Below are 26,837 nucleotides of genomic sequence, written 5' to 3'. Positions count from 1 at the left end.
GGGTTAGATACAGAGTAAAGCTCCCTCTACACTGTCCCATCAAACACTCCCAGGGCAGGTACACGGGGTTAGATACAGAGTAAAGCTCCCTCTACACTGTCCCATCAAACACTCCCAGGGCAGGTACAGGGGGTTAGATACAGAGTAAAGCTCCCTCTACACTGTCCCATCAAACACTCCCAGGGCAGGTACAGGGGGTTAGATACCGAGTAAAGCTCCCTCTACACTGTCCCATCAAACACTCCCAGGGCAGGTACAGGGGGTTAGATACAGAGTAAAGCTCCCTCTACACTGTCCCATCAAACACTCCCAGGGCAGGAACAGCACGGGGTTAGATACAGAGTAAAGCTCCCTCTACACTGTCCCATCAAACACTCCCAGGGCAGGTACAGCCACGGTTAGATACAGAGTAAAGCTCCCTCTACACTGTCCCATCAAACACACCCAGGGCAGGTACAGGGGGTTAGATACAGAGTAAAGCTCCCTCTACACTGTCCCATCAAACACTCCCAGGGCAGGTACAGCACGGGGTTAGATACCGAGTAAAGCTCCCTCTACACTGTCCCATCAAACACTCCCAGGGCAGGTACAGCACGGGTTAGATACAGAGTAAAGCTCCCTCTACACTGTCCCATCAAACACTCCCAGGGCAGGTACACGGGGTTAGATACCGAGTAAAGCTCCCTCTACACTGTCCCATCAAACACTCCCAGGGCAGGTACAGGGGGTTAGATACAGAGTAAAGCTCCCTCTACACTGTCCCATCAAACACTCCCAGGGCAGGTACAGGGGGTTAGATACAGAGTCCCTACACGATCCCAGGACAGATACAGCCTTTCCTGACATGGGTCGGACTGTGCTTGCAGAGGATTGAAGGCCTGGTCCCATGTTTCTCTGCAGCAGTGAGTCACTGTGACTGTTACACCACAGCGCGATAACCACAGGGGTCGCGCGTGTTATTTCCCGACAGCTACCCTGCCTCTTAGTTACCGAGCGAGATGATTCGAACAAGTGTCACGGTTCAAAATTCAATGTCTTTTTTTCTGGTCACCTGATCCCTTTCTGTTGCCACCTCCTGCATTTGTACCAAGATGGCCTCAATGCGATCCTTGTACATCTGGGAGTCCTTCCGCAGTGTGACACACTGAAGCTCAAACACCTCCTTCTCCTCCAGGTACTGCACAAGAAAACAACACAAGAACATAAGAAATAGGAGCAGGAGTCGGCCATTTGGCCCCTCGAACCCGCTCCGCCATTCAATGAGGTAATGGTCGATCTGATCTGATCCTCAGCTCCACTTCCCCGCCCGCTCCCCATAACCCTTCACTCCCTTATCGCTCAAAAATCTGTCTCTCTCCGCCTTAAATATATTCAATGACCCAGCCTCCACAGCTCTCTGGGGCAGAGAATTCCACAGATTTATAACCCTCAGAGAAAACATTCTTCCTCAATTCCATTTGAAATGGGCGGCCCCTTATTCTGAAACTATGCCCCTAGTTCTAGATTCTCCCAGGAGGGGAAACATTCTCTCTGCATCTACCCTGTCAAGCCCCCTCAGAATCTTATATGTTTCGATAAGATCGCCTCTCATTCTTCTGACCTCCAATGAGTATAGACCCAACCTACTCAACCTATCTTCATAAGACAACTCCTTCATCTCAGGAATGAACCTAGTGAACTTTCTCTGAACAGCCTCCAGTGCAAGTATATCCCTCCTTAAATACGGAGACCAAAACTGTACGCAGTACTCCAGGTGTGGCCTCACCAATACCCTGTACAGTTGTAGCAGGACTTCTCTGCTTTTATACTCTATCCCCCCGGCAATAAAGGCCAACATTCCATTTGTCTTCCTGATCACTTGCTGTACCTGCATACTAACTCTCTGTACTGCTGCAATTTGTAATCGCTCCCCATTTAAATAATAATTAGCTTTTTTATTCTTCCTACCAAAGTGGAAAACCTCACATTCTCCCACATTCTACAAGAGGGAGCTAAATGCCAGTGAGAATTAGGAAGGCGCAATGGTTCTGCTGTGGGACTGAGCCCTGGGGAAACCACCCCTGCTGTGAGCCAGGGCAGCCCTGTGTGGGGGAGGGGGGGGGGGCTTACAATTATTCACCTGGAATGGGGAGGTGGGACCTCAGCCAGAGCTCCGGGATCTGTCCTATCCCGCTCCGGACAGACGGAGGGAACAGTTATCGGGAGGAGGGACACTGGCTGATTATCCCTCTCCCAGTCCACTCCCCGCGGAGCAAACCGCTTCCCCTCCCTCAACCCAGGGGCACTGAGCCCAATTGTTGCCATCTCATAAATAACTTGCATTTCTATAACGTTTTCAACATGGAACAGATGTCCCCCAAACTCTTTCACAGAGCCGTAATCATACAATGGGCGTCCATACATCGAGGGCGATGAAAAGTTTGGTCAGTGAGGTGGACAATAAAGGCACTATGTAAATACAAGTTGTTAAGAACATAAGAAATCGGAGCAGGAGTCGGCCATTCGGCCCCTCGAGCCATTCAATAAGATCACGGCTGATCATCGACCTCAACTCCACTTTCCCGCCCGCTCTCTATATCCTTTGATTGCCCGAGAGTCCAAAAATCTATCGATCTCAGCCTTGAATATATTCAGAGACTAGGCATCCACAGCCCTCTGGGGCTGAGATTTCCAAAGATTCACAACCCTCTGAGAGAGAAAATTCCTCCTCATCTCAGTCTTAAATGGCCAACCCCTTATCTGGAGACTGTGCCCCCCTGGTTCTAGACTCTCCTGCCCGGGGGGAACCACCCTCTCAGCATCTCCCCTGTCGATCCCCCTCAGAATCTCATGTTTCAATGAGATCACCGCTCGATGTTTTTTTTAATGCGGTTTCTAAAGAGGAGAGAGAGAGAGAGAGGCGGAGAGGTTTAGGGAGGGAATTCTGGAGCTTGGGGCCCAGGCAGCAGAAGGCACGGGCACCAGTGGTGGAGCGATGGAAATGGGGGATGCTCAAGAGGCCAGAATTAGAGGAGCGCAGAGATCTCGGGGGAGGTTATTGGCTGGAGGAGATTACAGAGATAGGGAGGGATGAGGCCACGGAGGGATTTAAACACAAGGATGAGGAATGTTAATTTTGAGATGTTGCCAGACTGGGAGCCAATGTAGGTCAGCGAGCACAGGGGGTGGTGGGTCGACAGAGATTTGGAGGAGCTGAGGTTTACGGAGGCTGCAAGGGGGGAGGCCGGTCAGGAGAGCATTGGAATAGTCGAGTCTAGAGGTAACAAAGGCACGGATGAGGGCTTCAACTGAGGCGGAAGTAGGCGGCCTTGGGGGATGGAGAGGAGATGTGATCAGGAGCACAGCTCAGGGTCAAAGGTTGCAAACCGTCTGCTTGGGCCTCGGACAGTAACCGGGGAGGGGGGGATGGAGTCAGGCGAGGGGGCGAGGGAACAGTTTGTGGCAGGGGACTAAAGACAATGGCTTCGGTCTTCCCAACGTTTAGCTGGAGGAAATTGTGGCTGATTCAAGGCTGGGTGTCGGACACTCAATCTGACAACACCGAGGGAGTGGAGGGGTGAGAGATGGGGGGTGTCGTCAGTTTACCCCATGTCTATGGATGTCCACCCCAGGACGATTCAGGCAGTCTGGTTAGCTCAGCGCAGGCCCGAGACTGAAGCAAGGACCAGCTGAATGAGTTCACGGCCCACACTGACCAATGAGCCTATCCATAAAGCTCCCCCACTGGAGAGCGCTTTTGTTATATAAATACGTTTTTTTTTCAAACTGCCGCGCACGGTGGGACCTCTGTGAATGCTCTTGGCGAATAAAAAATAATTTCCAACTTCCAGAAGCATCAGCCCAATGACTGCGTTAACCTGTGTGTCTGAGGCCGGGGTCAACCGTGTCTCAGTGAGTTGTGGGTACGAGCCCCCACTCCAGAGACTTGAGCCCATAATCCAGGCTATCGCTCCCAGTGCAGTACTGGGGGAAGGAATCCTGCCATCCTTACCGGGCCTGGCCCTATAGGTGACTCCAGTCCCACACCAACGTGCTTCATTCTCAACCGCCCTCTGAGGTGGTCACTCAGTTTGTATCAAGGCGGCGGCTCACCACCACCTCTCAGGGCAACTGGGGGCGGGCAATTGTAATGTTTTTGCTTCATGGGCTCTTTGCTTAACAATTCATGGCAACACATTGCTATTAAGAACTAGTTGGTCTATTAGCAAAGGTTTAACAATCACACCACACATTACTGGTTCATCCACCAGGCTCACAACCACCTGCCCCATCGTGGATCCCCCGAACCCAACTGGCTGGGGTTTTATTGAGTCTTGTGAACATCACGTGACTGGCTAAGCCACTCCCAACTCAACAGCTCTACAAACCTGTGTGCATACTCACAGGGGCATATATTACAGCAATAAATGCCGGCCTTGCCAGCGACGCCCACATCCCCAGAATGAAGAACAAAACGAATAAGTGCCTGCCTGATCCCGTAGCTCCTCGACATCCCGAAGCTCTCTGCGTAGATTGTAAATGCTGTTGACAAACTCTTGGTGTTCCTCCAGTGCTGTCCTCCGACCATCTTCCAGAATCTGGATGTAGATCCTATTTTTGTCAACTTTGTCAACCTTTAGTTTGTGTGACAATCGAACAAAGGCAGATTAGCTCGACGGGTACCGCGGTTTGCTCCTGCCTCCTAGTTACAATGCACAGGTTAAGCAGGTCCAAGTGGAGTTAATTATAGAGCAACTGATTACATGGAAGTACTGTGAAACCAGTATTTAAACGGACACTCCCAAAAAACAGACACTTATTGAGAAAACCAAATAACTAACGCGGAAAATATACAAGAGGCACTCTGAAACCACAACGCACCTTTTACAACTTAAAACACAGGGACACAGCCCGTTGCAAAGCTGCTGTATCAGGGCAAATGCTCAACATTCGTACACCTTCCAGGGAAAGGCATTAAAGCTGGTGGAGATAGAAAGAGATTTGGGCATTCTAGCGCCTACATCCTTAAAGGTACACGAGCAATCTCGTGCAGTGATAGCGTGAGCAAATAGGGTGTTGGGGTGTATCCATAGGACAATTGAGTATAAGACGGGTCGTACGTTTTTGTCCTTGTACAAGACCTTAGTCAGGCTGCACTTGGAATACTGTATCCAGTTTTGATCTCCTCACAGGGTGGGTGATATTGAGGCTCTGGAAAGGGTGCAGAAGAGGACTACTGGACTAATTCCAAGTCTAAAGCATCTTAGTTAATAGGCTAGGCTAAAAGAGTTGGGACTCTATATCTTAGAACAGCGTAGACTAAGGGGGATCTGATTGAGGTTTATGAAGGGAATAGACGGTGTTCTAGCTGACAGTTTATTGCAATTAAATAGGTTAAGCAGGACCAGGGTTTCACAAATTTAAGTTGTATAAGGCTAGATCTAGGTTAGACGTCAGGAAGTAGTTCTTTTCCCAGAGAATAGTAGACCTCTGGAACAAGCTGCCGTTCCATGTGGTGGATGCAGACTCGCTGAATTCCTTCAAACGAAAACTGGATTTGTTTCTGACTGCGGCGGAGATCACCTCTTACAGAAGGCAGGTACTGCAGGGAATTCAAGGCCAGAGTGATCTCCTGGACGAGTTTCGATCGCCTAGATGGGTTGGAGAGGAATTTCACAGATTTTCTTTTCCCAAATTGGCCTGGGTTTTTTATCTGTTTTTGCCTCTCCCAAGAGATCACATGATTTCGGGTGGGGCGGAGTGTATATGTTGTGATACACAAGGTATCGCAATTGTGTGGGACAGGCTCGATAGACCAGATGGTCTTTACCTGTCTGTCATTGGTGCCATATTTGACCCAGAAATGGTCTTTCGACTGCATATCCGCAGCATAACGAAGACCACCTATCTCCACCTCTGTAAAGCCAGTCTCCACCCATTCCTCAGCTCATCCGCTGCTGAAACATGCCTTTGTTACCTCTAGACTTGACTATTCCAACGCACTCCTGGTTGGCCTCCCACATTCTACCCGACATAAACTAGAGGTGTTCCAAAACCCGGCTGCCCGTGTCCTAACTCGCACCAAGTCCCACTCACCCGTCACCCCCTGTGCTCACTGCCCCGTGTCCTAACTCGCACCGAGTCCCACTCACCCATCACCCCCTGTGCTCACGGCCCCGTGTCCTAACTCGCATCGAGTCCCACTCACCCATCACCCCCTGTGCTCACTGCCCCGTGTCCTAACATGCACCAAGTCCCGATCACCCATCACCCCCTGTGCTCACTGACCCGTGTCCTAACTCACACCCAGTCCCACTCACCCATCACCCCCTGTGCTCACTGCCCCGTGTCCTAACTCGCACCGAGTCCCACTCACCCATCACCCCCTGTGCTCACGGCCCCGTGTCCTAACTCGCATCGAGTCCCACTCACCCATCACCCCTGTGCTCACTGCCCCGTGTCCTAACTCACACCCAGTCCCACTCACCCATCACCCCCTGTGCTCACTGACCCGTGTCCTAACTCGCACCGAGTCCCGCTCACCCATCATCCCCTGTGCTCACTGCCCCGTGTCCTAACTCGCACCGAGTCCCGCTCACCCATCATCCCCTGTGCTCACTGCCCCGTGTCCTAACTCACACCCAGTCCCACTCACCCATCACTCCCTGTGCTCACTGCCCCCGTGTCCTAACTCGCACCCAGTCCCACTCACCCATCACCCCCTGTGCTCACTGCCCCGTGTCCTAACTCGCACCAAGTCCCACTCACCCATCACCCCCTGTGCTCACTGCCCCCGTGTCCTAACTCGCACCAAGTCCCACTCACCCATCACCCCCTGTGCTCACTGACCCCGTGTCCTAACTCGCACCAAGTCCCGCTCACCCATCACCCCCTGTGCTCACTGCCCCGTGTCCTAACTCACACCAAGTCCCGCTCACCCATCACCCCCTGTGCTCACTGACCTACATTGGCTTCCAGTTAAGCAATGCCTCAATTTCAAAATTCTCATCCTTATTTTAAAATCCCTCCGTGGCCCTCGCCCCTCCCTATCTCTGTAATCTCCTCCAGCTCTACACCCCCCACGATGTCAGTACTCCTCTAATTCTGCCCTTCTGAGCATCCCTGATTATAATCGCTCCACCATTGCTGGCCGTGCCTTCTGCTGCCTGGGCTCCAAGCTCTGGAACTCCCTCCTTAAACCTCTCCGCCTCTCTACCTCTTTCTCCTCCTTTAAGACGCTCCTTAAAACCGACCTCTTTGATCAAGCTTTTGGTCACCTGCGCTAATTTCTACTTATGTGGCTCAGTGTCAAATTTTTTATCTCATAATCCTCCTGTGAAGCACCCTGGGACATTTCACTATGTTAAAGGTGCTATATAAATACAAGTTGTTGTTATAAGATCGTCACTGTCACCAAGTCGGGATCACTGATACTTCCCCTTGCAACTTACTTGCTTTCTGCTCCCAGATTCCCGTGAGGTCGGTTTACGCCGGTCAGTGCGGAGCGGCAGTGGGTTTTGTGCAAGAAATGGCCTTGTGTGAAATGGGCAGCTCTTTACCCAGTGTGCATAGTGCCAGAGGAACCGCTCTATCTCTGGGTGAAGAACTCCCCCCCATTCTACTGAAATGTTTTACAGTGCATACAGAGAGAGATAGTTTGACTGGGTTGCCAGTCTCTGGAGTTTAGAAGAATTAGCGGTGATCTCGTTGAAACTATTGTGTCTGTGAGCACTCTAGTAATGACTCCACGAGGTAAGGTATTGTACTTGAACTGTGGTGACCTTAGTCCATTTATTGCAGCTCCTGAGCGAGGGCACAGTAAGGTAAGCTCCCTTTTATACCTGGTTACCTGTCGTGTACAGGTGACCCCTAGGTCTCCACCAGTTGCACCCTCTGGTGGTACAGGCATAGTGTATACAGTGTGAAGGTGCATCCAGTAGTCTTATGTAACTGTACATTGAGTGTACAGGGAGTATACTTATATTATACATACACATCACTCTCCCCTAAGTCTTGTACCAATGGCCTTTGCACTGTGTACTCTGGCCCTAGACTTGAGTGCTCAAAGCCCTTGCACCTTGTCTATGATTTGGCCTGGCTCTCTCCCTGTTGACCCCCAAGTCGTTATTGCCACAACATTGGGAAATGGTCAGCAGTGGATGGTTGGAGGTTGCAGTGGGGGGTTGAGTGGGTTCTGGGTGTGATCCATATGTGTCCATGGCTACATACATCCATCCCCCTCCCCCCACCATACATAGACCATGTGTGTGGCTCAACACCTTCATGTGCATACATGTACAGAAAAAAAAAAGACCAAAAAAACCCATAGAATTAATGACATCACTGTTTGGGTTCTGCAGTAGTGGAACAAGTACATATTACAGGTAAGGTACATCCGTGGTATCACAGTCTTGCCCCTGGGGTGTAGGTGCAGGTGGGTGAGGACGCTAGTTCCAGAGTGACCGGACTGTGTCCACGTTGTCTGATGGCGGTACTGTGCCCCCTGCCAGCTGGGTGGGTTCGGATCACTCCCCTGGCTCAGTCCCAGGGCCTTTGCCGTTGCCTAGTGGTGGGCAGGGCCACAGGAATGTGTGGCCTCCCTGTCCTCCTTTGAGGGCTCCCTGCTGCTCTTCAGTGATAGTGGGGGACTGGTCATCCCAGGTCCCGTCGGGAGGACTGGAGGGTGCCAGCCTCTTGCTCCTGGTGCTGGCCCTGGTGGCCAGAGAGGTCGAGCCGATCAGGGGCAGGGTACGGGTAGTGGTGCCTTTGCCGTCTGCTGATTGCTGGCCCGGCAGCTGGTATGCTCCCGCTGTGTGTGGCTACGCTCCCTGGGACATCACATTGGTCCCGGAGGCACAGGCTACATGATCGGGTAGCCCGCTGGACCTGGGTGCTTCCAACAGGAGGTTGCCTTTGGTTTTGTCGGCGGACATGTAGAACTCGGCATCGCACATCATTTCATCATTTACTGTTATAATACATTGGCTCCGACCACTATCTCCCGACTCGACACGGTTAGTTGCCTTTACATATTTTTCATATGTATCACCGGCATCACAGTACAAAGAGTGGAACTGTCCCTTTAATTGTGATGTGTTGCTGGTCTCCTTTAAGAGGGCCTTGCAATCTTTACCCCAATCCTGTTCGCTGCTCGGCATCACGTGTTGCTCCATCAACGCTGCCCCTCGCGGTCTGGTCACCGCCATCTTTGCTTCAGGCGCTTCACCTCGTGGTGTGGGCACCATCTTCTTTCTCTCCACGAGGTAGGCTGTGGTGATCCTTTTCTCCCCAAGTTCTGCCACGGAAGCCGGGAAGTTGCCTTCTGCACCGATTTTCTTCCTGCGGAGTCCTGCCGCTGGAGCCTGGCAGGTGAGGTCGGGTCGTTTGGGCTGGATCATCTCGCTGTTGGGTTGAGTGGTGTGTGTCGTCCCCACACAGTCGAGCTGAGCGGCTGGTTTTTCAGGTGTTCTGCTGGATCCAACTTCGGGGCCGCGGAGGACGTCGATCGCCGGAGGCTGGAGGTTTTCCCAGCTCCAACAGATTTGGATTTGTTTCCTCCATCTTCCTCCCAGCAGCACTGGACCATCACCAGCAACAATCCACAAAGGTAACTGGCGCATCGCACCACCATGGGACACCTGGATGTCCACGCTGCCAACGACTGGGATGGTGTGGTTTGTGTGGGTGAGCAGCTTCACCTGGATCGCGATCAGTTTAGGTCGTTCGATTGGATTGTCCCAGAGTTTCTCAAAGGCCGCCTGATTCATCAGCGATTGGCTCGCCCCTGTGCCGACCTCCATCGAGACTGGAACATCGTTGATCTCAACTTCCATTTTCAACGGGGAACTCTCTGTGGAGCAGGTAAACACTCCGTACACCTCATCGTGGGGCTGAGCTGTCTCATGGACTCTCGCTTCATCGTCGCTGGAGTCCGGATAATCAGCCAACTCTTCATCGACTCGGTGAGTACAAGTTCTCTTGCACATTCGCTGGAAGTCGCCTTTTATGTTACATTTGCATGTATAGTCTTTGTAGCGGCACTGGTGGGCCCTGTGATTCCCTCCACAGCCCCAGCATGGGGTTGGCCGGTTGGCCCCATGTGGTGGACTCAGGGTTGTGGGACTCGGGGTTCTGTTCTCTCTCCCCTGAGAGAGACCGCTTGCAGCAGTCCTGCCTCTGAAAGGCACCAGTTGGTTCACAGTACTTGCCGGGTTAGAGTCCTGGGGGTGAGCCATCCGCTTGGAATCGCAGGCCGAGACCATGAACGCTTGGCTCACGTTAATCGTCTTCTGCAGGGTGACCGTGGTGTCCGCAGAGAGCAGCCTGTGGAGGAGGCCCTTGTGGCCGATTCCGATAACGAGGATGTCCCTCAGTGCTTCGGTGAGGTGGTCGCCAAAAATCACACGGTGCAGCCAATCGTCTCAGGTCTGCAGCATATTTTGCGATTTATTGGCCTTGGGCCGCCGGTGGGTGTTGAACCGGTGTCTGGCTGTGAGGATGCTCTCTTTAGGTTTGAGCTGTTCCTGTATCATCTTTACGAGCTCCTCATATGTTTTGGTTGTTGTCTTCTCTGGGGCTAGCAACACCCTGACGAGACCGTAGACAGTGGGCCCACAACTGCTGAGCAGGATAGCTCTGCGTTTATCAGCCAGCGAGGTCGAGTTGTCTCCCAACAGGTCGTTCGCAATGAAAAAGTGTTCGAGCCTTTTCACAAAGGCCTCCCAACTTCCCCATCGGCGAACTGTTGAAACGTGCCAAGGTTAGCCATTTTCGCGTGGAAAATCGTAATCTCGTCGCCAGTTATTGTGCCTGTAAGCACTCTAGTAATGACTCCACGAGGCAAGGTATTGTACTTGAACAGTGGTGACCTTAGTCCATTTATTACAGCTCCTGAGCGAGGGTACAGTATGGTGAGCTCCGTTTTATATCTGGTTACCTGTAGTGTACAGGTGACCTCTAGGTCTCCACCAGTTGCACCCTCTGGTGGTACAGGCATAGTGTATACAGTGTGAAGGTACATTCAGTAGTCTTATGTAACTGTACATTGAGTGTACAGGGTATATACTTGCTATACATACACAACAGAAACCTACAAGATTCTGAGGGGGATTGACAGGGTAGATGCTGAGAGGTTGTTCCCCCCTGATTGGAGAGTCTAGATCCAGGGGGCACAGTCTCGGGATCAGGGGTTGGCCATTTAGGACTGAGACAAGGAGTAATTTCTTCACTCAGAGGTGGTGAATCTTTGGAATTCTGTACCCCAGAGAGCTTGGGTCGTTGAGTATATTCAAGATGGAGATCAATAGATTTTTGGACTTTGGGGTAATCGAGGGATATGGGGATCGGGGAGGAAAGTGGAGTTGAGGCCGATGATCAGCCATGATCTTATTGAATGGCGGAGCAGACTCGAGGGGCCGAATGGCCGACTCCTGCTCCCAATTCCTATGTTCTGAATGGTCATTTTGAAAATGAGTACCTAAAGGACAGCTGGTGCCAGACTCCAAGGTATCTGTAATTTACAGGTTTCCCTGCATCAGAAACCAAGCTGCCATTTCCTCCAGTCATGTCCCCAGAGCAGGCGATCCTCCTTCACACCTCATTAACTCCAATAATGTCACCGGCCCTCATCACTTCAGGAAGGTTCAAGAGGTTCAGCGGGTAATTATCCCAACTCGGCGTGGCTCAGAGCAACCGGAGAGCAGGCACACTCCATTCCTTTTTTTGAATGTATTTGTTCCTGGGATGTGGGCGTTGCCAGCAAGGTCCAGCGTTTATTGCCCTCGAGAAGGCAGTGCTGAGCTGCCATTTCAGAGGGGCAGTTAAGAGTCAACCACATTGCTGTGGGGTTTGGAGTCACATATAGGCCAGACCGGGTAAGGGCGGCACATTTCCTCCCCTGAAGGACATTTGTGAACCACATGGGTTTTTGGTGACAATCACAGTCACCACTACTAACACTAGCTTTATTCCAATTTATTTAATTAACTGAATTTAAATTCTCCAGCTGCCGTGGTGGGATTTGAACTCACGTTAGTCCAGGCCTCTGGTTTACTAATTGTTGTGTCCTTACACTCTATTGTAAATCAACACGAGGCACATTCTGCAGACAAGGTCACTCTGTGACCTGAACCTTTATTCCCAGGACCAAGGAGTGATGACCCTGCGTGGGACCTCCCTTTATATACCTGGGTGACCAGGTGAGGAGTGTCTCCCACAAGTTCGCCCCCTGTGGTCAAGGTGTGCATTTCTTAGGTGTACAGTGACATGAAGGTTACATACATGACATCACCTCCCCCCAACGTCTTTGGGTCAAAGATTGAGTCTTTCAGGCGGTCGACGCTCTCTCGTGGAGCGCCGCAGTTGGGGCTCTGGTTGTTGAGCCTTGGTATGTGTGTCTGTCCCCTGTGGTGATTCCGGCCTGTCCGGGCTGACCGCAGGGACTGTGCATGCTGCTGAATGTTCTTGTTGCTTGTTCACTGGCGGTGGTGTGGGTAACATCTCATGATCTTCCTCAGGTTCCTCCGTGTCCATGCTGAACCTTTTTTTTACTTGGTCCAGATGCTTGCGACATATCTGTCCATTGTTAAGGCTGACCACGATGACCCTATTCCCCTCTTTACCAATCACAGTACCCTCGAGCCACTTGGGCCCCAAAGCGTGATTAAGAACAAATCGATTTCTATACATCTCCCCTTTGAGTTACGGTTGTGGCACTCATTTTGGGACTGGCGCCTGCCCTCAACAATGTCTGACAGGACTGGATGAATGAGGGACAGCCGAGTTTTAAATGTACGTTTCATGAGTAGTTCCGCGGGCGGGACTCCCGTGAGCGAGTGCGGTCGGGACCTATAGGCCAGCAGGAGGCGCGATAGGCGGCATTGTAGGGAGGGCCCTTGAATCCGGAGCATGCCCTGTTTTATGATTTGGACCGCACGTTCCGCCTGGCCATTGGAGGCCGGCTTGAACGGTGCTGTCCTGACATGTTTGATGTCATTACCCGACATGAACTCCCGGAATTCATAGCTCGTGAAACACGGGCCGTTGTCGCTAACCAGGATGTCCGGCAAGCCGTGGGTCGCAAAGACCGCACGCAGATTCTTCACACTGGTGGATGTTGTGCACGAATTCAATATGATGCACCCGATCCATTTCGAGTATGCATCAACAACAAGGAGGAACATTTTTCCCATGAACAGGCCCGCGTAGTCTACGCGAATACATGACCATGGCCTGGTGGGCCAGGGCCACGGGCTGAGTGGGGCCTCCCTGGGGGCATTGCCCAGCTGGGCACACGTTGGGCACCTGCAAACAGAGTGTTCCAGGGCTGCATCAATTCCCAGCCACCAAACATGTGACCGGGCAATGGCCTTCATCAGCACGATGCCCGGGTGCTCGCTGTGGAGTTCCCTGATGAATGCTTCCCTTCCCTTCTGGGGCATAACTACCCGGCTGCCCCATAGTAGGCAGTCGGCTTGGATGGAGAGTTCATCCAGCCGTCTGTGAAATGGTCTGACCTCCTCGGGGCATGCTCCGTGTGTGGGCGCCCAATCCCCAGTCAGGACACATTTCTTAATCAGGGATAGGAGGGGATCTCTGTTGGTCCAGATTTTGATCTGGCGGGCTGTGATGGGGGAGCCTGCGCTGTCGAAAGCATCGACAGCCATGACCATCTCAGCGCTTTGCTCCGCTGCCCCCTCAGTGGTGGCCAGTGGAAGCCTGCTGAGCGCGTCAGCGCAATTTTCGGTGCCTGGCCGGTGCCGTATGGTGTAATCATACGCAGCCAGCGTGAGAGCCCATCGCTGTATGCGAGCTGACACATTGGCATTGATAAATTGTTAACGGCTTGTGGTCCGTTTCTAACTCGAACCTTCTGCCAAAAAGGTACAGGTGCATCTTTTTCACTCTGTAGACACATGCGAGTGCCTCCTTTTCAACCATCCCATATCCCCGTTCTGCTTGGGCGAGCGACCTGGAAGCATAAGCCACAGGTTGGAGTTGGCCCTCATCATTACTCTGCTGCAACACGCACCCAACCCCATAGGATGATGCATCACATGTCAAAACCAATTTCTTACAGGGGTTGTACAGGGCCAACAGCTTATTAGAACAAAGCAGGTTCCACGCCCGATTGAAAGCCCGTTCCTGACAGTACCCCCAAAACCAATCGCAACCCTTACACAGGAGCATGTGTAGCGGCTCCAACAATGTGCTTAAGTTCGGCAGAAAGTTCCCGAAATAGTTCAAGAGTCCCAGAAATGAACGCAACTCCGATGTGTTGCCGGGCCTGGGCACCCGACGAATTGCCTCCGTTTTGGATTCGGTGGGCCGGATCCCGTCTGCGGCAACCCTCCTGCCCAAAAACTCGACCTCTGGGGCCAAAAACACACACTTGGACTTCTTTAGTCGCAGGCCTACCCGGTCCAGTCGGCGTAGCACCTCCTCCAGGTTGTGGAGGTGTTCCTCGGTGTCTCGACCCGTGATGAGGATGTCGTCCTGAAATACGATTGTTCCAGGGATGGATTTGAGCAGGCTTTCCATGTTCCTTTGAATGATGGCGGCCGCTGATCGAATGCCAAACGGACACCTGTTGTAGGCACCTTGTGCGTGGTGATGGTGGTCAGTAGCTTGGATACTTCAGCCAGTTCCTGGGTCATGTCGGCTGAAGTGAGGTCCAACTTGGTGAACAGCTTGCCGCCTGTCAACGTGGCAAAAAGATCCTCCGCTCTCGGAAGCGGGTAATGGTCTTGTAGTGACACTCGGTTGACAGTGGCCTTGTAGTCGCCACAGATCCTGACCAAGCCATCCGCTTTAAGAACAGGGACGATGGGGCTTGCCCAGTCGCTGAATTCAACGGGCGAAATTATGCCCTCTCTTAGCAACCTGTCCAACTCACTCTCAATTTTCTCCCGCATCACATACGGCACAGCTCTGGCTTTGTGGTGCACTGGTGTGGCGTCCGGGGTGATGCGTAGCACTACTTTGGTACCTTTGAAAGTCCCGACACCAGGTTGAAATAGTGACTCAAACTTTTGTAGGACCTGTGAGCATGAACTTCGCTCCATAGTTGAAATGGCGTGCACATCCCCCCCATTTCCAGTTCATCTCGGCTAGCCAGCTCCTCCCCAAAAGCGCAGGACCATTTCCTGGGACAATCCAGAGTGGCAGCCGGTTCTCTGATCCATTATGTGTGACCACCAACATTGCACTGCCTAGCACTGGGATGATCTCTTTGGTGTATGTCTGTAATTGCGTGTCAATGTGTTCTAGTTTGGGTCTGCTAGCTCTGAGTGGCCATAGTTTCTCGAATTGTTGGACACTCATAAGTGACTGGCTGGCTCCTGTGTCCAGCTCCATGTGTACCAGGATACCGTTTAACAGTAAGCTCATCATCATAGGTGGCGTTCTTGTGTATGAGCTGTGGATGTTTGCCACCTGGACCCGCTGAACTTCAGCGTCCATTGCTGTGTCCCAGGCATCCCCCTGCCTTGCAGACCCCTCTTGTGGTTCATCCGCTTCGTAAACCAGCCTCGCTGCGGGCTTCCTGCACATCCAGGCTAAATGTCCACTCAAGTTACAACTTCTGCAGATAAATTGTTGAAACCTGCAGGTTTTCACAGCATGTCTGCCCCTGCACCTCCAGCATGAGCTGAGATTGTTGTGAACAAAAGGGCTGTTACCAGGCATTCCTCTCTGATTGTCTCTTTGATTACGCTTGGGCACTCTGTTAGTGGGTGTCAATGGCCCCATCCCGGGACGCATTGTCCATCGTGATGGCGTAACTGTCCGTTCAACCTGCCATTGTCTCTGTTGAGGACCCACTCTAGAGTCTGTTACTGCCTGGGTGGTGTCGAATTGCCCTTGCCTGCCTGCGGGGTTCTGAGTCGCGTTTACCATGTTAACTCCCTGCTCCATTGCCACGTTGGAAGCAGAGTTGCGTGCGTATATTATCTTGGTTTCCTCCTCCCCCGCCATGAAGGTTTGAGCCATCAACGCCGTTGCTTCCAAGGTCAAGTCCTTGGTCTCAATTAGCTTTCTGAAAATCCCGGCATGACCAATGCCCTCAATAAAGAAATCCCGTGACATCTCCCCCCTGCAGGCGTCTGTGAACTTACAGAGGCTGGCCAAGCGGCGAAGGTCCACAACGAAGTCCGGTATGCTCTGTCCTTCCCGACGTCGGTGTGTGTAGAATCGGTGTTGGGCCATGTGTACACTGCTCGCCTGTTTGAGGTGCTCACCGATCAGTTTGCTGAGCTCCTCAAAGGTTTTGTCCACCGGCTTCTCGGGTGCGAGCAGGTCTTTCATTAGCGCGTACGTCTTAGGTCCACAGCTGGTCCGTAGATGAGCCCTTCGCTTGTCAGCCGCTGCATCTCCCAGCCAGTCCTTCGTGACAAAGCTCTGCTGGAGCCTATCAACGAAATCGTCTCAGTCCTCACCAACACAGTACCGTTCCTCTGTGCTACCGGTGGCCATTCTCATGAGTCGTTGATTCCCGTTTCTCGTCGCCAAATGTTGTATCCTTACACTCTACTGTAAACTACTGTAAATCAACTCGAGGCACATACTGGAGACACGGTCACTCTGTGACCCGAACCTTTATTCACAGGATCAAGAAGTGATGACCCTGCGTGGGATCTCCCTTTATATACCTGGATGACCAGGTGAGGAGTGTCTCCCATAAGTTCACCCCCTGTGGTCAAGGTGTGCATTGCTTAGGTGTATAGAATGTACAGTGTTGTTACATAGAGGTTACAGTTACATGAAGGTTACATACATGACACTAATCTAGTGACATAACCACTGTGCTACCATTCCTGGCCCATGCTGGGCTCAACTGGGCAGCTATTCATTTCCCACAGGGCTATGGGGCGACAAAATCAACCGGGTCTTCATCCAGTGCCTCTGGCCGCGATGTGGATCCTGGGTGAGACCAGGACCGGGCTCAGCTATGACACCCACCGCCTCTGACAGTCGCTCTCTGAATCCACGCAGCAGCAACAAAAACAACTTGCATTTATACAGCGCCTTTAAAGATATAAAATGTCCCAAGGTGTTTCACAGGAGCGTCAACAGCTAGACCATAGAATTTGACACCAAGCCACGTAAAGATATATTGGGGCAGGTGACTAAAAGCTTAGTCAAAGAGGTGGGTTTTAAGGAGCGTCTTGAAGGAGAGAGAAGCGGAGAGGTTGAGGGAGGGAATTCCAGAGCTCGGGGCCCAGGCAGCTGAAGGCACGGCCGCCAATGGTGGAGCGATGAAAATCAGGGGATGCTAAAGAGGCCATAATTAGAGGAGCGCAGAGATCTGGGCGGAGGAGATTGCAGAGAAAGGGAGGGGCAAGGCCATGGAGATATGAAAACCAGGATGACAATTTCAAAAGGAGAATTTTTGGGAGCCAATATAGGCCAGCGAGCGCACGGGTGATGGGTGAACGGGACTTGGTGCGAGTTAAGATACGGGCAGCCAAGTTTTGGATGAGCACAAGTTTACGGAGGGTGCAAGGTGGGAGGCCGGCCAGGGGAGCACTGGAATAGTCGAGTCTGGAGGTAACAAAGGCAGGGATGAGGGTAAGGAGGCCATTTTGGGTATGGTCACTGCCCGTGGAACGGTAGCTCACGTGTCAGAAAAGTGACAGAAAGACAACCCTTTCTCAACGGAGGTGATGATTACCTTCACGGGACAGAGCTGCTCCTGGATCTGGGCCTTGAGCAAGTCGTTCTCACGCTGGAGCTCCAAGATCAGCCCCTGTGTTGGTCGCTGCTCCATGGCATATTTGAGTTTCATGGTCTGTTTTCGTTCCACCTTATATCCATCCTCTGCCAGCATCAGACTGTGTTTCAGTTTCTCGATCTGTGGCAACGGTTACAATTCTTCAGCTCATAGTTCACACAACTTAGTTTCACCGCGGTGTAATGTCTGCACCTGTGAGTATGCACACAGGTTTATAGAGCTGTTGACTGCCCTCAAAAAAAAGGGGGGCACTTGTTTGAAAGTTTTTGGCGTGTCCCCCCAAAAGAGTTGTAGAGCTGTTGAGTGCCCTCAAAAAACCCCCCAAAAAAACAAAAAAAAAGGATACTTGAAAAGTGTTTGGAATGTCCCCCTGCCCCCCTTTAATCAGGAGGCACGATTTAATTGTTTATTTTGTCTTCAACTAAAAGAGTTGTGGAGCTGTTGCATTGTGAGTGGCTTAGCCAGTCACGTGATGTTCACAGGACTCAATAAAACCCCAGCCAGTTGGGTTCGGGGGGGTCCACGATGAGGCAGGTGGTTATGAACCTGGTGGATGAACTGGTAATGTGTCGTGTGATTGTTAAATAAACCAACTAGTTCTTAATAGCAATGTGTTGCTATGAATTCTTAAGCAAAGAACCCATGAAGCTCTGACAGAAATTAAAGGACAGACACCTCAGGTAAATCAACCCTCAATTGGGAAGGGGTTTGATCCATTGGGATTCTATACTGGGAGTGAATGGGAATGGGTTTGGGTCCTTTGGGATTCTGTGCAGTGGGAATGAATGGGAAGAGGAACCGGAACTGGAAGTCAATGTAGGTCGGCGAGCACAGGAGTGATGGGTGAGCGGGACTTGGTGCGAGTTAGAACACCTCTAGTTTACGTAGGGTAGAATGTGGGAGGCCGGCCAGGAGCGCATTGGAATAATCAAGTCTAGCAGTAACAATGGCAGATAGAGAGTTGGGGAGAGGGGAATCTGCTTGGGACATAGAAACATAGAAACATAGAAAATAGGTGCAGGAGTAGGCCATTCGGCCTTTCTAGCCTGCACCGCCATTCAATGAGTTCATGGCTGAACATGCAACTTCAGTACCCCATTCCTGCTTTCTCGCCATACCCCTTGATCCCCCTAGTAGTAAGGACCTCATCTAACTCCTTTTTGAATATATTTAGTGAATTGGCCTCAACTACTTTCTGTGGTAGAGAATTCCACAGGTTCACCACTCTCTGGGTGAAGAAGTTTCTCCTTATCTCGGTCCTAAATGGCTTCCCCCTTATCCTTAGACTGTGACCCCTGGTTCTGGACTTCCCCAACATTGGGAACATTCTTCCTACATCTAACTCTGGAAGGAGTGAGATTGACGGGAAATACTTCACACGCTCCAATCCAAACTCCGGCCCACCTCCAGCTGCAGGTCTCTGTTCCTCATCAGAGCCGTATTCTTCTCCTCACTCAGCAGTGCAAAGTCCTTGGACCACTTGTAGTTCTCCTCCTTGCAGGTCTTCAGCTCCTCACCATAGTTGTTGCGCTCCTCCCTCATCTTCCAGAATCCCTCCTGGTGCTTCCGCAGCTCGCTCACATTCACCTGCAACTTTTTCACCAGATCGTCCTTCTTGGTGGCCTCAACGGTCAGGTCCTGGAGCCGCCTGTTGGTCCGGATCACCGTCTGCTGCTGCTTCTGGACCTCGGCCATCAGGAGCTCGGTCAGGCTCGACTCGCCTCCGGCATCTAGGCAAAGACATCGAGAAACCCCGTTAATTTGCCCACCCACACAAACGTACAACATTTTTACAGGGCTTGACAGGGTAGATGCCTTGTCTTCTTTCCTTCCATCCCTTTATTACAAGAGGATTTGAGTATAAGAGTAAAGATGTCTTACTGCAATTATATCGGGCCCTGGTGTGTACAGTTTGGGTCTCCTTACCTAAGGAAAGATATACTTGCCATAGAGGGAGTGCAACGAAGGTTCACCAGACTGATTCCTGGGATGGGGGGGGGATTGTCCTATGAGGAGAGATTGAGTAGACTAGGTCTATATTCTCTAGGGTTTAGAAGAGTGAGAGGTGATCTCATTGAAACATACAACATTCTTACAGGGCTTGACAGGGTAGATGCAGGGAGGATGTTTCCTCTGACTGGAGAGTCTAGAACCAGGGCTCACAGTCTCAGGATAAGGGGTCGGCCATTTGGGACTGAGATGAGGAGAAACATCTTCACTCAGAGGGTGGTGAATCTTTGGAATTCTCTACCCCAGAGGGCTGTGGAGGCTCAGTCTGTGAGTATATTCAAGACAGAGATCGATAGATTTTTGGATATTAAGGGAATCAAGGGATATGGGGACAGTGCAGCAAAGTGGAGTTAAGGTAGATCAGCCGTGATCTCATTGAATGGCGGAGCAGGCTCGAGGGGCCGAATGGCTGACTCCTGCTCCTATTTCTTATGTTCTTATGCATGAACAGAGAGACCTGGGGGTATATGTGCACAGATCGTTATGCAGGTTCCAGGGATGAGGGATTCCACTTACGTGGACAGCCTGGAGAAACTGGGGTTGCTCTCCTTGAAGCAGAGAAGATTGAGAGGAGATTTGATCGAGGTGTTTGATTGTATGGAGGCTGTTACAGAGATAGGGAGGAGCGAGGCCAAGGAGGGATTTAAAAACAAGGATGAGAATTTTGAAATCGGACACGGGGCAGTGAGCACAGGGGGTGATGGGTGAGTGGGACTGGGTGTGAGTTAGGACATGGGGCAGTGAGCACAGCGGGTGATGGGTGAGTGGGACTCGGTGCGAGTTAGGACACGGGGCAGCGAGCACAGGGGGTGATGGGTGAGCGGGACTCGGTGTGAGTTAGGACACGGGGCAGTGAGCACAGGGGGTGATGGGTGAGTGGGACTCGGTCGCGAGTTAGGACACGGGGCAGCGAGCACAGGGGGTGATGGGTGAGCGGGACTCGGTGCGAGTTAGGACATGGGGCAGCGAGCACCGGGGGTGATGGGTGAGTGGGACTCGGTGCGAGTTAGGACACGGGTCAGCGAGCACAGGGGGTGATGGGTGAGCGGGACTCGGTGTGAGTTAGGACACGGGGCAATGGGCACAGGGGGTGATGGGTGAGCGGGACTGGGTGCGAGTTAGGACATGGGGCAGCGAGCACAGGGGGTGATGGGTGAGCAGGACTCGGTGCGAGTTAGGACACGGGTCAGTGAGCACAATGGGTGATGGGTGAGCAGGACTCGGTGCGAGTTAGGACACGGGGTCAGCGAGCACAGGGGGTGATGGGTGAGCGGGACTCGGTGTGAGTTAGGACATGGGGCAGTGAGCACAGGGGGTGATGGGTGAGTGGGACTGGGTGTGAGTTAGGACACGTGTTCGATGAACTGAAGTTTAGGGAGGGTGGAAGGTGGGAAGCCGGCCAGGAGAGTGTTGGAAAACCAGGTGAGAAGGTTCTAACTTACCGAGGATGACGGAGAATGTGCGAGTGGGATCCTGTCCGGTTATCCTCTTGTACAGCTCGGGATAGTACAGCTCCAAACTCTCCAGGAAAGCAATGTAACCCTTGCGTCCAGTCCGTTGGAGAATGTCAAGCAGCATGCCTGCAAAAGCAATGAGGATCTGGTCAGTATTCCAGGTGCAGAACCCATTCCCTCAGCTCCTCACCTGTCGTCTCTGGGACCTGCCATTGAACGTCTGTAAGGGACCGACATGAACGAAGGCAAAGCAAGTCTCCACGCAGTTCGCGGTGGGCATGGGGTTCATATCAGGCCAACTTCACCCGGTTCAGGTGCAAGTGTCCACCCTCGGCTCAGAGGCCGCTGATTGGGGGTTCGAACCCCACTCCACACTCCAGCCCATAATTGCCATTTATATAGCGCCTGTCACCACATGACGTTCCAAAGCTCTTCACAGCCATTGAAGTACTTTTCAAGAATAGTCACTGCTGTAATGTAGGAAACACGGCAGCCAATTTGCGCTCAGCAAGCTCCCACAAATAGCAATGTGACAATGACCAGATAATCTGTTTTTTTAGTGATATTTGTTGAGGGATAAATATTGACCTCAGGACACCGGGGGGAATTCCCCTGCTCTTCTGCAAAATAGTGCCCTGGGATCTTTTACATCCACCTGAGAGAGCAGATGGGGCCTCGGTTTAACGTCTCATCTGAAAGACGGCACCTCCGACAGTGCAGCACTCCCTCAGTACTGCCCCTCCGACAGTGCGGCACTCCCTCAGTACTGCCCCTCCGATAGTGCGGCGCTCCCTCAGTACTGCCCCTCCGACAGTGCAGCACTCCCTCAGTACTGCCCCTCCGACAGTGCGGCACTCCCTCAGTACTGCCCCTCCGATAGTGCGGCGCTCCCTCTGTACTGCCCCTCCGACAGTGCGGCGCTCCCTCAGTACTGCCCCTCCGACAGTGCAGCACTCCCTCAGCACTGCCCCTCCGACAGTGCATTCCAGATCTTAACAACCCTGTGTGAGGGAATGTCTCCTCATTGCCCCTCGAGTTCTTTTGCCAATTATTTTAAATCTATGAACTGTGGTTACTGACCCACTTGTCAGAGGAAACAGTTTCTAACTACTTGCTCGATCAAAAACCCTCAGAATTTTGAGAACCTATATTAAATCACCCCTTAACCTTCTCTGCTCTAAGGAGAACAATCCCAGACTCTCCGTGTAACTGAGGTCCCTCATCCCTGCTGCCATTAAGGCCAATCACCTCTGCACCATCTCTAAGGCCTTGACGTCCTTCTGAAAGTACGGTGGCCAGAGTTGGACACAAGACTCCAGCTCAGGCCGGACCAGGAAAGGTTTAGCGTCACTTCCTTGTTTCTGTATTCAGTGCTCCTATTTACAACATCCAGTAACCCAGACGCTTTCGAAACCACCTTCTCACCTTACCCTGCCACCGTAAAGGATTTGCGAATATGTTCCCCCATCCCCCACCTCAAAATAGCAGCATTGACCACACCGCCGCTCCGTGTTGCTTCACCCGTGGAAGACCCACCTACTTTCCGCCGTCGGGTGACGAGATTAGGGTCGTTGAAGATTTGCTCCTCATCATCAAGGTTGAGGACGTTGCATTGCCTGAGGTACGGCGTAATCCTGCCAGGCTCAATCACCGCCGTCAATCTCGCTCGGTAATTCTCCAACATATTCCACAATCCCTCATCATCAGATTCATCCCGGTCCGGCAGCATAGCCATTCCCAGTCCCTGGGGACAGATTCTCTGTCAACGCAGTGCAGAGGTCAGGAATTCCAATGTAAAATGGTGCTGTCAACACTGTACTGTAATGGCTGTTTCCTCCTCCCCCATCCCCCCCCACCCGCCCCCAGCGCCCTGTGTTACTGACTGTATCTGTACTGATGTTAATCCACCTCCCTCACACTGTCACTCAGTAACCCCTCTCCCCCAGCACCCTGTGTTCCTGACTGTATCTGTACTGATGTTAATCCAGCTCCCTCACACTGTCACTCAGTAACCCCTCTCCCCCAGCGCCCTGTGTCACTGACAGTATCTGTACTGATATTAATCCAGCTCCCTCACACTGTCACTCAGTAACCCCTCTCCCCCAGCGCCCTGTGTTACTGGCTGTATCTGTACTGATGTTAATCCAGCTCCCTCACACTGTCACTCAGTAACCCCTCTCCCCCAGCGCCCTGTGTCACTGACAGTATCTGTACTGATGTTAATCCAGCTCCCTCACACTGTCACTCAGTAACCCCTCTCCCCCAGCGCCCTGTGTTACTGACTGTATCTCCACTGATGTTAATCCAGCTCCCTCACACTGTCACTCAGTAACCCCTCTCCCCCAGCACCCTGTGTTACTGCCTGTATCGCTACTGATCACTGGCCAATGATCCATGGGTTGAAGAGAGGGGAACCCATACCCCAGTGAGAGTCAGTGTGTGTGGGATCCATACCCCAGTGAGAGTCAGTGTGTGTGGGACCCATACCCCAGTGAGAGTCAGTGTGTGTGGGACTGTCCCCCAGTGTGAGTCAGTGTGTGTGGGACCCGTACCCCAGTGAGAGTCAGTGTGTGTGGGACTGTACCCCAGTGAGAGTCAGTGTGTGTGGGACCCGTACCCCAGTGAGAGTCAGTGTGTGTGGGACCCGTACCCCAGTGAGAGTCAGTGTGTGTGGGACACGTACCCCAGTGAGAGTCAGTGTGTGTGGGACCCGTACCCCAGTGAGAGTGAGTGTGTGTGGGACACATACCCCAGTGAGAGTCAGTGTGTGTGGGACCGTACTCCAGTGAGAGTCAGTGTGTGTGGGACCCGTACCTCAGTGAGAGTCAGTGTGTGTGGGACTGTCCCCCAGTGAGAGTCAGTATGTGTGGGACCCGTACCCCAGCGAGAGTCAGTGTGTGTGGAAGTGTACCCCAGTGAGAGTCAGTGTGTGTGGAAGTGTACCCCAGTGAGAGTCAGTGTGTGTGGGACCCGTACCCCAGTGAGAGTCAGTGTGTGTGGGACCCGTACCCCAGTGAGAGTCAGTGTGTGTGGGACCTGTGCCCCAGTGAGAGTCAGTGTGTATGGGACCTGTACCCCAGTGAGAGTCAGTGTGTGTGGGACCCATACCCCAGTGAGAGTCAGTGTGTGTGGGACTTGTGCCCCAGTGAGAGTCAGTGTGTATGGGACCTGTGCCCCAGTGAGAGTCAGTGTGTGTGAGACCTGTACCCCAGTGAGAGTCAGTGTGTGTGGGACCTGTACCCCAGTGAGAGTCAGTGTGTGTGGGACCCGTACCCCAGTGAGAGTCAGTGTGTGTGGGACTGTCCCCCAGTGAGAGTCAGTGTGTGTGGGACCCGTACCCCAGTGAGAGTCAGTGTGTGTGGGACCTGTACCCCAGTGAGAGTCAGTGTGTGTGGGACCTGTACCCCAGTGAGAGTCAGTGTGTGTGGGACCATACCCCAGTGAGAGTCAGTGTGTGTGGGACTGTACCCCAGTGAGAGTCAGTGTGTGTGGGACCCGTACCCCAGTGAGAGTCAGTGTGTGTGGGACCTGTACCCCAGTGAGAGTCAGTGTGTGTGGGACCATACCCCAGTGAGAGTCAGTGTGTGTGGGACTGTACCCCAGTGAGAGTCAGTGTGTGTGGGACTGTACCCCAGTGAGAGTCAGTGTGTGTGGGACCATACCCCAGTGAGAGTCAGTGTGTGTGGGACTGTACCCCAGTGAGAGTCAGTGTGTGTGGGACCATACCCCAGTGAGAGTCAGTGTGTGTGGGACTGTACCCCAGTGAGAGTCAGTGTGTGTGGGACTGTACCCCAGTGAGAGTCAGTGTGTGTGGGACTGTCTCAGATGCACGAGAAAAGCAATTCCAGGAGAGGTCCAGAAACTTCAGCATTGGAAAGAGCTGCCAGAGCGACTTCAAAATCTCTCACTCCCTGCTCCTCTCCACACGGAACCTCTCCCCCTCCCCCCGACCCAGAGCTCTTGGAAAGCAGCTGAACGTAACTCGCTCTTAAACAGGACGTAGGGTGTGGGGACCTCTGTCTGTGCTCTCTTTTGCCTTGGCTTCTAAATGCTTGCTTTTCAAAAAGTAAAACACACTCGCCTCCCCTCCTGGGATAGTGGCTCAGAACCTGGGTCATGCAGCAAGCTCTCAACACTCCCCTCCCCCTCCCCCTCCCCCTCCCAGTTCAGGCAAGCACACGGATGGAGACACTTTGTAAAAGACCACACGAGACACTTACCTTATCAGCTCGGAGCAAAGGGAGAATGTGCAGGGCAGCCGCGCGGCAGAGAACTACTGAAAGAGGAACAGTTTCTGTAAATCGTGAGCTAGAACAATGTGGGTGGGGCACCTCACAAAGCTGTGACTCAACCTCTCACCCATTTAACGTCATTCGACTGTGATCTACAGCACAGGAGGAGGCCATTTGACCCATCTTGCCTGTGCCAGCTCTTTGAAAATGCGATCCATACATTATCACGGGTATGGTAGTGGGGTGGTTCGCTTATTGGGCTAATAACCCAGAGGCCAGCACTAGTAATCTCAGGCAGATGTGAGTTTGAATCCTGGAAATCTGCAAAGAAGAAGCTAGCATCAGTAAAACTGTCAGATTATTGTCTTCCTGTTCCTCCCGAGCTTGTTACACGTACTGTACCTCATCACTAATTACACATACACTGTTAGTGAATGGCGCCAGCACAGAAGGAAGCCATTCGGCCCATCGAGCCCGTGCTGGCTCTCTGCAGCCAGTCCCACTCCCCCGCCCTTTCTCCATGGCCCTGCAATTTTTTTTTCCTTCAGGTACTTATCCAACTCCCTTTTGAAAGCCACGATTGAATCTGCCTCCACCACCCTCTCAGGCCGTGCATTCCAGATCCTAACCACTCGCGGTGTAGAAAAAGGTTTCTCCTCGTGTTGCCTTTGATTCTTCTGCCAATCACCTTAAATCTGTGTCCTCTGGTTCTCCGCCCTTCCACCAATGGGAACAGTCTCTCTCTATCAACCCTGTCCAGACCCCTCATGATTTTGAACACCTCGATCAAATCTCCTCACCAATCTCTGCTCCAAGAACTGTACAGTATCCCATTTTCTGAGCGAAATCAAATTAATTTGCATTTTGAATTTATCAATACTAACTGCTCCCACCGTCTCCCAGGAGTCTGTTCCACAGATTGACCACTTGCCCACTGAAATATTGTTTCCGCAGATTAGTTTTGAATTTATCCCCCATTGAACTCGGGCCGTATCCTCTGGTTTTACTGTTCTGGAGACGGTGAAAAAGGTGAATCCTGCCCTGGGAGTGTTTGATGGGACAGTGTAGAGGGAGCTTTACTCTGTATCTAACCCTGTGCTGTACCTGCCCTGGGAGTGTTTGATGGGACAGTGTAGAGGGAGCTTTACTCTGTATCTAACCCTGTGCTGTACCTGCCCTGGGAGTGTTTGATGGGACAGTGTAGAGGGAGCTTTACTCTGTATCTAACCCTGTGCTGTACCTGCCCTGGGAGTGTTTGATGGGACAGTGTAGAGGGAGCTTTACTCTGTATCTAACCCCGTGCTGAAGCTGCCCTGGGAGTGTTTGATGGGACAGTGTCGAGGGAGCTTTACTCTGTATCTAACCCCCTGTACCTGCCCTGGGAGTGTTTGATGGGACAGTGTAGAGGGAGCTTTACTCTGTATCTAACCCCCT

At 52.2% G+C, this 26,837-nt stretch overlaps 1 protein-coding gene across 4 annotated transcripts in view; it reads right to left on the bottom strand.

Moving 5' to 3' along the window:
- The window catches only part of card9 (caspase recruitment domain family, member 9), a 41,686-nt gene extending 16,248 nt beyond the window's left edge, over positions 1–25,438 (bottom strand). For 2 of the 4 annotated variants that reach the window (XM_070863654.1, XM_070863656.1), the window contains exons 1-7: positions 25,392–25,438; positions 22,708–22,930; positions 21,160–21,297; positions 19,112–19,437; positions 17,648–17,827; positions 4,470–4,613; positions 1,052–1,177 (exon numbers count right to left, since the gene is read on the bottom strand). In XM_070863654.1, coding sequence (XP_070719755.1) covers positions 1,052–1,177; positions 4,470–4,613; positions 17,648–17,827; positions 19,112–19,437; positions 21,160–21,297; positions 22,708–22,906 — 1,113 coding nt within the window. In that variant the 5' untranslated portion in view covers positions 22,907–22,930; positions 25,392–25,438. The remainder of the gene's footprint in view (positions 1–1,051; positions 1,178–4,469; positions 4,614–17,647; positions 17,828–19,111; positions 19,438–21,159; positions 21,298–22,707; positions 22,931–25,391) is intronic. The other 2 variants (XM_070863655.1, XM_070863657.1) reach the window with 2 other exon arrangements.
- Between the last annotated feature and the right edge of the window lie 1,399 nt (positions 25,439–26,837).

The sequence above is a fragment of the Pristiophorus japonicus genome, chromosome 20, assembly GCF_044704955.1.
Source record: "Pristiophorus japonicus isolate sPriJap1 chromosome 20, sPriJap1.hap1, whole genome shotgun sequence".
NCBI classification, from domain to species: Eukaryota; Metazoa; Chordata; class Chondrichthyes; family Pristiophoridae; genus Pristiophorus; species Pristiophorus japonicus.
The sequence above is the reverse complement of the archived record's forward strand: the minus strand, read 5'-3'. Positions and strand labels throughout refer to the sequence as shown.